Source organism: Grus americana, chromosome 26 (genome assembly GCF_028858705.1).
Source record: "Grus americana isolate bGruAme1 chromosome 26, bGruAme1.mat, whole genome shotgun sequence".
NCBI lineage: Eukaryota > Metazoa > Chordata > Aves > Gruiformes > Gruidae > Grus > Grus americana.
In genome coordinates this window covers 214,318-228,572 of record NC_072877.1, presented here as the reverse complement: position 1 = coordinate 228,572, position 14,255 = coordinate 214,318, and the positions used below count along the sequence as shown (strand labels likewise).

Below are 14,255 nucleotides of genomic sequence, written 5' to 3'. Positions count from 1 at the left end.
AGGCCAATGTCAAGAGGAGGTTAGCTTGTGAAAGGACTGCCGGGTAGATCCCAGCGGATTTTTCTTGAAAGTGTTTAATTATTGCAAGAAGAAAGCGCATGTTAAAAAAGCAGACTTGGGCTTTTGGCTGCAATGAAACAATTAAAACTCAAGATTTTAGCCGCCCACAAAAGCCAAATGTTCTGTACTGATCTTCAGTTGAAATAGGAAAATATGAACCAGAAATGAGTATTTCCAGATGTGGTTACAGATACTTTGTGTTTCCTAGTTTTAACTGCTTTCCCACTTTCGTAATTCTAAACTTTATGTCAACTTTAATTCATAAAATGGGAGGACTTAGGGCCAAATTCAGCCCTGTTACAGTAGGCAACTCCTCTGGAATCAGCAGAGTTAGACCCCAGATAAATCAGATCTTCTCCCATTTAACTTTTGCACTTCATTTCATGTGACTAGAACACATCTGAGAAGAATCAAATGTGTTTTAACACCATCGATTCAGTTTACGGAAATAAGCAATGTATTTTGTGCTGGGAACACCGTCATTAGATACTGGGAATAAACAGCTTAAGTTAAACATAAAAAAAAAAAAACAAGAACGTACACTGTTCAACTGAAGTCAATTGAATAAACCTGGATAGGAAACATTGTTTTTTTCCTGAAATATATGCTCTTTGCTACAAGACTCCAAAAGACAGATTATCTGCCAGAAAGAGAAATCCTCTGCCTTACCACTCTACGTGAATACTACGAGAAACACTAGCTCTTTTGCTTTTCTTTGTTACTTGCACCGTTCGTTGGGCTGACCAAGCACCTCAATGCCCCCACGAGGTAGAATCGTGTTATTATCACCACTGTAAATCAGGCCCAAAAGAGCTGGATCATTCATCCCTGTGGCAATGCACAGCACTAAACCCAAACACTAAAGATGTGGGGGGTTTCCACCTTGCAGGCTAGTGGAACTCTCTTACCTTTGTTCTTTTCTCTTCCTCTGAGTTCTGAACACACAGATACAGCTACAGAACGCACTATGTCTGAGTAATAGCTGAAAACTGAATTTGAATTTCCCATGTTTCAATTCAGGTCTTAAACATTGCAGAAATCAACAGACTGAGCTACCGATAAATGTGAAAAAGACCTTTTCATAGTTGGCATATCCCCCCATGACCGCTGGGTCCACAATCCCATTCAGGAGCATAGAGAGAGGATGCACAGGAAGACTCCGGTCCCAGATATGCTGTTGGACAACGTTGCTGATTTTCTCATTGGTTAGCTCCATCGTTTCTATAGCATTCTCCAAGGGGCTGATCTCTTCCTGTCAGAAAAAAGAAACAATAAACCTTCATCCACCTCCACTGAATACGAAGTTAAGTAACTCCTCGTATGCGAATGGCAGCCCAAGAGTTTCCAGCAGAGGATTTTGGACCCCCTGTGCTATCTTGCCATTCAGAGTTGAATGTAAGAATGATCTTATAGCTTAGCCTGAAGGAACAGCAGTTTAGGACTTGGTGGCTGAATGCAGAATATGTTACAGAGGTAACCACTCTCCCAAGCATTATACAGTCAATGTAGAACTTTGCTGCCCTGGGTGGAGCTGTCTGCAGAATGGCATAAAAAGACAAGCACATCAAAGAAGATACATGTTTGCTCTAACCTGAGGAAGGACTAGTAGTCTTAACTGTTGCGAGTCTCTCTACTTCATGAAAGATTGGATGGGATGAGACCCAGCCCATATGCAGAACTCACCATTGTAATCTGTTTGACTTCAAACCACTTGAGGATGCCTGGAAATGAATACGCTGTTGTGTAGGTTGTCCTTTCTATCCACATATTCTAGTTAGAGAAGGAAAAAATTCTAAGATGTAAGGAAAATACTGGTCTTGCAATTCAATTTTCTTCTGCGACAGAGCATGGAATCAGGCTTCCAGCACTAGCTGGCAGAACACACAATGATTTTCACCATCGCTAACTGGGATGGAACCCAGTATTTTTGGCAAGAAATACCACCTCTACTATTTAAATGGTATTTGACATTAGCAGCAGCAGGCTGTTACCCTCCACGTGGACTGTGATTGTGGCATATTTAGCCAGTTAGGCGCAACATGCCCAACCACTACATGTGAGCAACAGCACGCCTCATAGGCAGCAAGGAAACGCACTATTACACTACACCCAAGGCTCAGTCTTAAAAGTTGGCCTGAAGTTGAACTGATCCTTCACGGTTACAGGCTGGCCTCCTTAAGCATGGCTACATCATTCACAATCTACCGGACACAGAGCTGCGGTTAGACAGCACAATATTTATGGATTCTAGATCAAGGATTTTTGAGCATTACACCTTCAGCTACAGAGCCCCCTGACAGTATCACATTGACTTTATGTAAAGACTGCAACGTGAAGTGCAGCCCTTTGTTTCTCCTACATTTTAATAGCAAAACTCCATTGCCACAGGCGGAGGGGAAAAAAAAAATTGACAGTGTTGTTCAAAATGCCACCAACAAAATAAATGCACAGAACCATTTTCTCATAGTGTGGACACCCAAGCCAACTGGCATCAAAAGCAAAGGACTCACAGCAAACTCGTTGTCTGGATCTTTTTCTCCTTTCCTGACTGGTCGGGAGTGCGTGAACTGTTGTACTTCGTTTGCCCTGTAGTAGCTAGAAAGAAGCAGAGTAAACGGTGAGTTTTCTCACCTCCAGTCCTCCTTACATAAATGTTCTTCTGTTTCTTCTCAAAAACAACCAAGTTTGAACTGGACTATGAAACAAATTTACGCAAGACACAAGGGCACTCCACCTTGTGCCTAGGCTAGTTGAGAAAAAATAGAGAGGAAATGTTGAGGAAAGAGGAAAAGAAATTACTTTAAGATCTGTTCTGGAACAGGTTTATCTTTATAATTAGGTGGCAGGTTCATCACAGGCTTCACAATAAAGCACTGTACGTCTGAGCAGCTATAGTTAAGGATGAAAAACTATGAATCCTTTTGGGAAAATAGGAGAGGGAAAGAAACACCCTTCCTGCTTTCATCAAATGTCAGACTTCTCAACAATTCCCTGTGCTCTTGTCATGTTTGAAGAAAAATACTAGTTCATCAAAAAATCACAGGCATTATATTGCTTCTTGTAGTTTGTATGCTCCTCATGAATTAAGAGCCCCAAGAGATAAGGGCCATACAAATACTTCCAACTATTGAAATTCCCTGGTGCAATCCTTGGGAAGCCTGGGTGCTACCGATTTTTACTTGGGGGACAGGAAAAGAAGATTCTGTACTAGGTTCTGTAACAGATGCATGTGTGTCTTCTCTCTCCCCCGCCACCCCATGGTTATTTGTCAGATTCTTCCAGTACAGTGAAGCTGCCCCTCCCTCCCAGTTTTTAGATCAATAAAGCTAACTGAAGAAAGTAGGCTGGTTTAATCAGCAGTTATCTACTTCCTCTTCGGCTTTTGTACTTGCAAACCATGATAGAAATTAAAAAAGTTAGTGATAGTATCCGCAAACACAACAGCTTACAATGTTGTTCCCCCAGAGTTCTGTCTTAAGGACTGCATCAAAGGCTTTACAGAAGTAAAAACCTGTATGGAAAAGTAAAGCATAAACAGTTTGACCCACAGTAATAAATTATCTCTGTCAATCACCTGCTAGTTGCACGCTGAAGTGGCAATGTTTTACTGGGGGGTAGGATAGCCCCGTACATGCTTTATTTCACTGAGGGTAGCTCTAAACAGTATTGTGAAAGCAAAGGCAAGGTCATTCCGCCTGCATTGAAGAGCCAGCTGGATACCAGCCAAATCTGAACCCAAAAACACACAGCCACATTAGATCAAGCACTGAGCCCAAGCTAATATATATTCTTTCTCTCAGGAGAGCTTATTAGCTCAGGCTTCATGCCATGCTAAGCATGCTATACAGCTTCCAGTTCAGAACTGGTGGAAGACTAGCCTGTTTAAGTGTGTAGGCATTCCCCGAGACCATGTACAGCTCACCTGGTAGCTCCAGTATGCTATTATGAAACAACCAAAGGAAGAACAAGGCATTTTACTAATAAAAGAGTGAGGAAATAGATTCTATGCAAAAGTAAAAAAAGAGCCTGAGACAAAGGAGGTTAAAAAAGCACGAAATTAAAACAAACTACAGAACCACCAACCCCTGCCTAACACAACAGTGATTTGGGCACTCAAACTACTCATCTTTTCAGAAGGTGTTTGTAAGAGTCCGAGAAGAACCTGTACCAAATCCAAGCTATGCAGCTGCTCCCCTTTATAATGGGGCTATGCCAAAGACCCGGAACCAAACACCCCCAAACTTTTGGGAGTGTTCAGATCTGGATCCAAATTCTGCAGTTCAGGTTCATCTTGCGCCAAAAACATTAGAACAAACACAAACAGATGCAAAGGAAGTAGCTGAAACAAAGCGGCAATAGAAGAGGCATTTTTTGATACCAAGTTTGGTCTTGAATGAATTTTAATTTCCTGTGTGGATTTAGTGCTTGGCAGGCTTATTGCAAGGGAAGCATCTGGTATCACTGCTTGAGTTGTGCCTTTGTACACAGACTCTTAAAGCCAAAATGGACCACCAGATCCTCTAGCCTGGCCTGTATAACACAGGATGGAAGCCCAGTAACTTGTTTTTTTACTCATCTACATCCTCAAGGAGCAAACCTGCTATTGACCGGAAGTCACAAACAAGAATCTGAAGCATCTTCACTAGGTTGCACTTGGTCGTGCTCACAATTAAGAGAAAAAGGATCTTAAGCCTAGTAGTGTGCTGTGACACACAGTTTGGAGTTCCACCAGCATAAAGGGAAAAAAAAACCAAACCAAAACACCCACACAAAAAGAAGGGCTGTTCACCCAACAACTTTCATCAACATAATCATGTCACACTTCTAAGGGGGGAAAAAAAACCCCAAACCAAAACCCCAGCCACTTCATAAACACTGGTTAACCGCAAGCAAGGAGAGAGCATACTTCTACTTTCTTTACATCCCACTTTCACTGCCTGTATTTTACCTGTTTTACCTAGAAATATCAAACTGGATCACATCTATACTACAGCAGTCAGCACCACCTGCTTGAGAAGGCAGCAGAAGAAATCCTGACCTGCAATCTGTTAAGGTTTTGTCCTAACAACAACTCATTTAACTCTGACAATATCAATCTGTCTCCCATTTTCAATATGTTTAAGTTCACTATTGCAGTTCTGGATAGTCTTATTTTCATGCCCAGTGCCTGCCTTCAAAGTCCCCCTGGAGCAGCAAGTTCCTTGCTTATTGTTGTTTAACAATTCTGTTATTCCAGGACAGAGCAGATCTTAAATGTGCCAAAATGTATTAGAACCAAAAGATACACTGTTTAGGAGAAGATTTGATCTCTTCTCCTGGAGGAGCAGTGCTGGTCATCTTCTCAGCATTGGGAAACTGGGTCAATAGCTTCAGGTTGAAGTCCTCCCTTCGTTCATACTCTTTGCCACGGTAGATGAAAATTTTATTCTGTGGGTAACAGAAGAGAATTAACACTAAACAAAGCAATGAAAAAGAGCTTTCCCAAACACACACAGAGTAGTCTCACAGATCCAGTTTATATGAAGGGTTGTCTCCTAGCTTAACAGACAGTCAGAACACGTGACAGAAGAAACACAGGCTGGAGTGAGAACATAGCAACTCTCAGGATCAAGGCCCTGCAACGGCAATCTCATTTATCTAGAAAATTAATTGTTCCACATAAAAGTGTTATTGAACACATTCATGCTTTCTAGCACTGTAAGAACTCACATATTCAATACATGAAATCTCAGTCAGGGACTGATTTTAAGGAAGAGAACAGGTGTGCTCTTTAAAGAGTTCTTTAATGCAGGAAACTGCATGCTCCTTGCCAGACCACTTATGGTATGAGTGAATTGAGGGATCTCCCTATGCATAGAGACACGAGCTTTACCTCCATTCCATTCCTGACTCTCTTCAGCTATCATTAACCAAACAGCCAGCTATGGCGGTTTTGCACTACAGACTTAACGGTAGACCATGGCCAATTACTTTTCCAAACTGGCCACCAAGCTGCGGTGGTTTCTTGAAGGGATGGATTCAAAAACATGACCTGGAGGTGAAAGCCTTCTATGCCATCCAGTTCCGCAGTTCTAACATTCTTCTTTTTTATTAAGCTTGGCTTCTATTTTAAGCCAGCAACTTCAAACAAGTCCAGTCTGAAAAATGTAAATGTTCCTTAATTTTAAATAATAGTCAGTAATATTTTCTTTTATGCTGCACCCTGCCCATCTGACTTGCTTTGGCTAGACTCTTGTGGTATAGCTAGCATAGATCCAGCAATGCTTAGCAGCAATCTCAAACAGGAAGCGTCTTTGCATTTTAATTCTTCTGTGTGGGACAGACTCTCGCTAATGTGCTTGAGCACTGAAATGATCCATGTCCTGAAAATTAGGTTGATTCAGGCTGAAAAGCAACAGGATAAATTCTTTACAAGCTAAGTATTTTCTAATGGCAACAATCCTATTTCTGAGGAGGTGTACAGGGCACAAATACAAAAGGTAGATTCTGTTTAAGTCCATATAAGAACATAACAATCATCTAACAAACCCTATTGCAACACTTTGAACTTTATTAAAGCTGGTAACACAAAAAAATCTGGTCTTTTACTTGTCTCTTTTTATATGCTGAAACGCTTTGAAATACTTTGGGGATTTAGATCTCTTGGTGCCATTCAAATGAAAAGGAGTTTGGCATCTGAATTTTCTTGGAACCTCCGCAAAAGTTGTGACTTTTAGCGTTCCCACCACTCCAGAACTTCTAGAGTGCTGAAGAATTCTTACCCGGAGAAAAGAGGGGAAACCCTGACCATAGTATCCAACAGCAAAGTACTCTGGTTGAGGTCTCATTGCCTTCATAATATTCTCATAAAAAGTAGCTCGTTTTTTCTGAAAAATAAAAAGGTCACCAGCATTTTCACTTTGGAGTATTCAAGGACACTGCCAGACTGTAGCTCACATTCTCTGATCTAATAGTTCTCCCCTACAGAATACTTTTTACAGTTGTTTTTTGGTTGGGTTTTTTTTTTTTTTTAATACGGCATCTCAGACTTAACCATTTACTTGGTTAAATATTTGATTTGCCTGGGCCAGAATCAACTTCATTTCCTTGTTTGCAGACATGAGAACACCACTATGATTTTTAGGATTCCAGGAGGATACTTGAAATTCTTAACTATTGCAAGACAAATTAAAAATAAATATGTTCTGAAACTGAGCAGACACAAATGGTGACAAATGTCAGAGCTGGCAGAAATAAAACTGGGCAGATGTTTTCTTATATGAAAGAACATCTTTAACCACTAAAAAACATAATTCAGAACCAAGGTGATTCTATAGTTCTGTGTTCATACGCAGTAGTTTTACCACAGAAATAACAAGGTGATGAGATTTATGGAGCCTGAAAATACACTGTGCAAGTGTTACCTTATTTGATTAACACCAAGAATGCTAGACATCTGAATACAATATTGTCATGCTAATTACAAGGTCAAACCCACAGACTTAAAATTATGAAAACATTCTTCTAATATTAAGCTTTACAAAACCATGGGGGTTCATGTCTGTTTGTCTGTAACATAAATGTATTTTGGGCTTGTTCTGCTCAACATTATTAATTTAAGCAGGCTGCAAGAAATGGAGAAAAAAAAAAATCTTACCAGGAGATTACCAAGTCCCTCATAATCAAAGACCTTGTTTTCATACATGTCAGCCAACTCTTTGCTTAGTTGAATGGCTTTTTCCCACATCTCCGTGGAGGGTGAAGGGAGGCAGGTGTGGGAAGAAGAGCACAAGTAAAATAAAAGACTCAGTTAAAAGGATTCATTATTACACACAGGTAAACAAAAAAAATCAGCTGATTTTAATTCAGGCAGTACTTTAATGCACTGCCAATGTCTCCATGCTGTACATTTTTGCAATAATTATTATAGTTACACAGCTCTTGATTTGTAGATCTGAAAGTGATTTACAAAGCAAGGTTTCTATTGCTACTCCTGATAGGGAAAACTGAGGCACAAAGAGGCAGAAGGACATGCCTAAACAGCACGTGAGAGAAGCCCAGGTGGTGGTCTCCTACACCAATCCTTCATCCCCGCATCAGGCTTCCCTGGGTTTGTCTCATTTAGGCCCTGGTAGAACTATCTATCCAAAGCCCAACACACACAAGTTCAGTGTCAGCCAGACAAGCCATACTTACTGCGATGCAAAAAACCTGACAAAAGCCACTACCCAGAAAAAGAAATTAAAACACTTGTAGTTTTTTCCATCTACCCAGTATCTCGAACAGGATTAATTTTTCAGATGCTCTTTGACTAAGAAGGAAATAGAAGGATTCAAATAAATATCACCAGGACAAATACATGCCCTGCTCATGCCAGTACCGTGGTCCCTATTAAAAAGCCAGGTCTAAGCATCAAAGGTCTGTTAGGGAATCACATCTGCCTTTACCCCTGAGAAAAGCTTCAGTCAGGTACATTCACCAAGCCCAATATTTACCGGTGAACAGTAAGAATACAGCAGACACACTCACTTTGCCCCTGTCAAAGAAGGAGATAATTTCTTGGTAGAGTTTTTCCTTGAGTTCCTGTTGTGAGTAGACGTAGTAGCTGTCCCTCTGCAGGAGATGAGGGACGCAGGGCTTCTCGGACCACTAGCGCAAAGGAAAAAACAGGCAAAGTTGAAAGAACTGGAACATTTTCAGACTAACGAATCCTTGCAGTGGATAGACTCACCTTCTGCAGGGATGCATTCAAGACAAATCCATCATCAATGCAAAGGGAAAGCAAGGAAGTTTTGCAGTGATATAAACCGAGTTGGCTGACTAATGTAAACTAGGAATGCACACAGAAACACTGCATCTCAGCAGCATGGTTAGAGTAACAAGCAGCCAGTAAGCAGTAGCTTCTTAAACCACTCCAGCCAGCTGCTCAGAAAAACATCTGATCATGCTCTCCCACTACACACATAAGCAGCCAGAAAGCTTCAGTTATGTGCAATTTTTTTTCCTACATCAACAGTTCATTTTACATCAGTTTAAGAATTCATCTGAACTTGTACTTTTTTTTAATCGTATTTAAAAATCACTTTAAAATGCTAATGCAAGTTTAATTATATCTGCAAACCCAGTCTGATTTTGGCTTGAGGTCTTATGCTGAGACACTAACTGAATGCATATGCTTTATTAATCTGTGGAAGACATGAAGAAGTTGACTTAAATCCAAATTAAGATGGCTTAAGCTAATGCATTCTGTTCACACAGAAGTGGGGGGAAAAAAAAAATCTGTACTATCACCCCAAACACGGACATCTTCTCCCAGCTCACTACAGCACTCTGCTTCACCAAGAGTATGTAACAAAGCGATGCTAATAACACTTTTGCTTTCATCCATGTGCTATTTGGAAAAATTGTAAAGCTACTTAATGAGCACTAGAACCTACGTAATGCAAAGCCATTTGCATTACGTAGAAAAAAAAAAGTGAATTGTTTATTCTTAGCTGTTTGCGCTTCATTTAAAACCCATAACACTGACAGTGGAAACTAAAATTAGCTTTAGTGTAATACCTGGAGCAGCTCTGCATGGAGGAGGAGAGTGTATGCTGCCTCTGTGAAGTTCTCACAGTCTGTGTGCAGGTCCCGGAGTTTATATAGATACCTAAATAAAAAACAATCGTTACTTGATGCGAAGGACTCCTGTATCATTGTCCAAAACACAAGGAGAAATAAAGGTTTCTATACAGGTTTATGGAGAGAAACAGCCTACCTGATATAAATGTCCTCTCGTTTCTTCTCCTTGTAAAAATTCTGCCAACAATAGAAAAAATTCAAACTTTTACAATGGATTGCACTATGGATTTGCATAATCAGCTCTAAACAAGTAACTTCAGCATCAGTTTTAGATATTACAAAGATCTTTACTGTCATTTAGCGTACTTAAGTGCATATCTCCCTGCAAACATCCCTTTGACATAAGGAGGGGCCACTATCACCTCTAGAAAAGGAGTAAGTCACAGAAAGTGACTTACCCAAAGTTCTGGGACAGAAGTCTCGGACAAGGCTCTTTGCAGTGGAACTGGGACTTAAGCCCTCATTTCCCATACTATCAGCTAGCCGTCTTTCCTGCCTGTGTTTCAGGGCTTCAGATTACCTTGTAGACAAGGACCAGCCACGTGACTTGATTTTGGACTGTACGTCTTTCTATGTTTTATATCCAGTAGCCTGATTTGGGCTCATCGTTAATCAGAAATAGCATAAAGAATTACTTAAAATCCTACAAAAAAACCCCCTTCAGAATCCACAAAAGCCAGGTCAGTAAAGAAGCACCCGTATCCAAATCCACACTTCCCCATACCAGCACGTTGACAGTGCAGCTCATGCGGTTCTCCTTGCTTTCATCATGCATGATTGTCCTGTAGTCAAGCAGGTTCTCTAGCAGGCTGCTGACCAGCAAAGCAAACACTTCTCCAGAAGCAGACAGATATTTATGCTTCCGACAGTGCTCCAGGAGGCTGCAGGTATACCCAGAGAGATGGAAGGGAATACTCAGTTACAGTTCTGAGCGGTGGTAAGTACAACTTCAGCATAAATTACCCAAAGAGCCACTTGGCTAACACAGTCAAATATGTTTCCTGAACAGAGAGTCTCACAGTGCAGAACAGTACACCACACTGCACCCACAGACCTGAGATACCCAAGTCAGGCAGGTCAGATCCTGCCTCGTTGATCAAAACCCTGTGTTCTACCCTTGGCACTAAAAGAAGGTGCTGATTTTGCTTTGACTCTGAGTCTGCTGTTCCCAAGTTTTTCCCCTTACAACCCCCTTGCCAGTTCAGCACCTGCCCCCTAGGCTTTCATCTCCAACTTTACAGTAGTTGTGCAAGTTGCTGCTCCAGAATAAAAACATCATTTTAAGGCAATCACTCTCCGAATACCTGTATAGTATTAAGATCACTGTTAACTGCACTGTCTCCCTATTCACTAGAGCAATGAATTAGGGTTTCTTCGCATTAGAAAAATAGTCAACAAAGCTGTAAAAAAGAGCCTCCACATTCTTTATAAAACTTACAGTTTCTCCAGCAAAATCTTGTACTGTTCGTCCCCTCGACCACCCTCTACTTCCTGGTCCAGCTTGGTTATCAACTCATTTTCAAACTGAAAAAAACAAAAACCCCACAATCAAATAGACAGCAACTCTCAAAAGTGTGTTCTGAACATTAGGAATGCTTGTGGTTGGTGTTTCTGAACTGCCCCGCCATCAGACTCTGGTTTTACAAACCAAGCTAGAGAATGGTTTCATTGCTGGAGCAGAATAAAACTGGCAAGAAGCCAAGATGACAAGATCTGAGCAAGGAAATAGAAGTCCTCCCTCTCTCATCCTACAGTCACTAGAAAGTCACTGCTCTGGGGTAATTCTTCCCCTTTCCCCCCATCCATTAGCTGTTCAGTTTTGCTAGGATGGAGGAGCAATCTAGACAAATCATGGTCATTCACTCACCCTAAAGAAACTAACTACCATCAGTTAAGGGCAAGTCACAGGTCTCTAGCCATCATAAACACTTGTGAGTACTAATTAAAGCAACTTCTCACGATGCAAGAACCCAGTCCTGTGTGATTATCTGCTTAGCCACGAAAACATGCTCTGTTATGTGCAAGCAGGTCAAGTGCATAGTCTCGGTTAAAACTGTAGCTAGTATATAAATACCATTGGAATGGAAAATCCATGTCACACACATCCTGCTTCCTTCCACCGATTCCAAAAACCCCTGAGACCCTGGGGCCAACCACAAAGACTGATGACCTCAAGGGAAGAAAGATCCCGTATGCACACTGAAGCCGGGGTCTAAGCTGGTGCGAGGATGATGCTTAGGGAGATGCACGTCACATTTGACAACAGTCTGAAATGCCAAGGTGGCTGCCTTTTGGATGGATGGCTCCTACCCATCTCCAGGGAGAAGACTGTCTACAGCGTAACTACAGTGTCCCCTGCCTGCCAGTTGAGATGTTAATGTCCAATATCCCCAGAGGAAAGCTGGAAGAATAAGTCCTCAGAAACTGCAGTGAAAACAACCTCAGGGCAAAAGCAAAGCTCCTTTTTTTCCTTCCTTACTTTCTGCTGCTTTCTCAGTAGCAAAAAAAGGTAACTTCTGGAGAAGTTAGCATAGAGTTGAACTCAGGGATCCGGCTCCTGTTCCTTGCTCTGTCCTTTTACTTGTGTGGCTGCAAGCAAATAGTGTCTGTCCTTTGTTATCACTGTTCTCCTTTCCATAATGGTGGCATCAGTATTCACAAATATATTGTCAAATTTGAAGTTAATGAGGAGTCAGTATGCGAGCAACTACATAGTCCTAACACTTGACTGTCCAGCAATTTTCTTTATAGTAACTTACATTTACAGCCAAAGATCTGTCTTGGGGGAATGTATAGTGTTGTTATAAACGTACATAGACATTACATTTTAGAGTACTCTCTTAGGGTCTCCAAATTGCTTCACAATTTAGATGTGGGTATTAACACATCTGCAAATGTAGAAGAAACGTATGAAAAGAAGAATTCATTAAAGTCATGCAAAGGTACAGTCAGGGACAGAACTGAAGAATCCTGACTCCTACAAACCACTGAACAGTAACTTCCCAAAGTGTTTGGCACAATGCTTGTTTTGTTGGGGGTTTTCTGTTTATTTTGGTTTTGTTTAAATGCTCTTTTCCTTCTTGCCCAATGCAAGATCTGTACTGAAGATACCAGGCTCCCTTACCATATGGAAGTTTCTGTTCCCACTGAAGTTAAACTCACACTGCATCATATCAAAGAAGATAGGAATGGTAGCTTTCCGTAGCTCAGGCTCTGGGACCAGGGTTACTTCCAGGATTGGGCCTACCATTGCTGGAATGAATTTTATTTTGTGGGGACCTGCAAGAAAGTCAGTCAGACACATCCTAATGGCACAATTTGGATATCCAAACATTTAAGCACATTATTCAGATAAAACAAAGACCATAAATCACAGACATTCTGCTTAGAATTAATATTTTACGTGGATAATGGCTAGTTAAGGTAGAATTAACACATTACAGCTCCAAAATTCAGGAATAGTCCAAGAAAATAATTGAACTGAATTGCACGTGATGTTGCAAACCACAAAGGCTCTCTGAAAAATTCTACTCTTGTCCTTCATATGATAGAACATCCTTTATAAGGAATCTAAGAAATTATGTCAGCAGCTGATGTGAGAAAAGATCAGCTTTTGCAAGCTATTCACAGAAAAAGGAAAAGAGATTTTGTGCTCTGAAACAGCTGAACCTTCAGTGTATTTCCCGACATGAAATGTGCAGCTTTTACAAAGAAACACAGAGTTTGAAACCCAGCTTGAGAGCTTGAATAAAGATAATTCTTTGGCTGGAACTCACCCAGATTATACCACATATCTCTTATTTTGAAGCCAATTTCCTTCCTCATGTCCCCATACCTAGAAAAAAGTATTAGAAAGAAAGAGTAACAAGTCCTATGCACTAAAATTACTTTTGCAAAGTTGCAGAAACGTAGTGACAAAACCACAGAAATCTATTACCCTCTCCTTAAAAAAACCCCACTGCACACAAACCAGAACATGCTGGGCATTTATACCAAGGGGTCTCACAGACTATCTTCTGTCTGTCTTCTGAGGAAGTTCCTCAATATTACATACCTTTTGTTAGATGTACACCTCATCTTTTTTCTTCCTTACCCTGCCCAGCACTAATACTCAATGCACAGAGGAAGAGAACAGCCACGTGCCATTACGGCTGAAGACTGCAGACTCCCTGGACAGCAGAATAAAGCTACAGTCCTGCTACTTCATGCATTTCTACCCACAGTTTTGTTGTATTGGGTGGTTTTCCCCAGAGTTTTAACTGCTGACATCAAGAGAATGCAAGAGTATGTAGTTACCACACTTCTTAAAGCCCTCGTAACTGCAGAGAAAAGATAGCAAACATGAACTATGTACACCCTAACAAAATTCTATGTCAAAATCAACAAATATATTTAGGCACTTGATTCCAGCTACATGCAGAAGTAAAAGCTGTTCAGTGTCTTTGTGAATTTGGCCAAGTTAGTAAAAATTACTATTTTGGGGTTGATGAATGCCTCTGAACTGCTCTTTCAAAACAGAAGCAGCAAAGGGAAGGGGCTAAAAAGTTGCAGGGCTTTTAGGATTCTTGCTTACCTGCTTTACCTAACGGCTG

General features: G+C 40.9%; 1 protein-coding gene across 11 annotated transcripts in view; it reads right to left on the bottom strand.

The window, feature by feature from the left end:
• Positions 1-14,255, bottom strand: part of DOCK5 (dedicator of cytokinesis 5) — an 88,828-nt gene that overhangs the window by 15,784 nt on the left and 58,789 nt on the right. For 4 of the 11 annotated variants that reach the window (XM_054804656.1, XM_054804655.1, XM_054804657.1 and 1 more), the window contains 14 exons: positions 13,440-13,498; positions 12,788-12,942; positions 11,102-11,187; positions 10,388-10,544; positions 9,800-9,840; positions 9,601-9,691; positions 8,569-8,688; positions 7,697-7,786; positions 6,822-6,926; positions 5,346-5,487; positions 2,860-2,941; positions 2,571-2,655; positions 1,744-1,830; positions 1,136-1,312 (listed from right to left, as the gene is read on the bottom strand). In XM_054804656.1, the coding sequence (XP_054660631.1) occupies positions 1,136-1,312; positions 1,744-1,830; positions 2,571-2,655; positions 2,860-2,941; positions 5,346-5,487; positions 6,822-6,926; positions 7,697-7,786; positions 8,569-8,688; positions 9,601-9,691; positions 9,800-9,840; positions 10,388-10,544; positions 11,102-11,187; positions 12,788-12,942; positions 13,440-13,498 (1,477 nt within the window). Of the gene's footprint in view, positions 1-1,135; positions 1,313-1,743; positions 1,831-2,570; positions 2,656-2,859; positions 2,942-5,345; positions 5,488-6,821; positions 6,927-7,696; positions 7,787-8,568; positions 8,689-9,600; positions 9,692-9,799; positions 9,841-10,387; positions 10,545-11,101; positions 11,188-12,787; positions 12,943-13,439; positions 13,983-14,255 lie in introns of those variants that run through there. The other 7 variants (XM_054804658.1, XR_008574213.1, XR_008574214.1 and 4 more) reach the window with 7 other exon arrangements.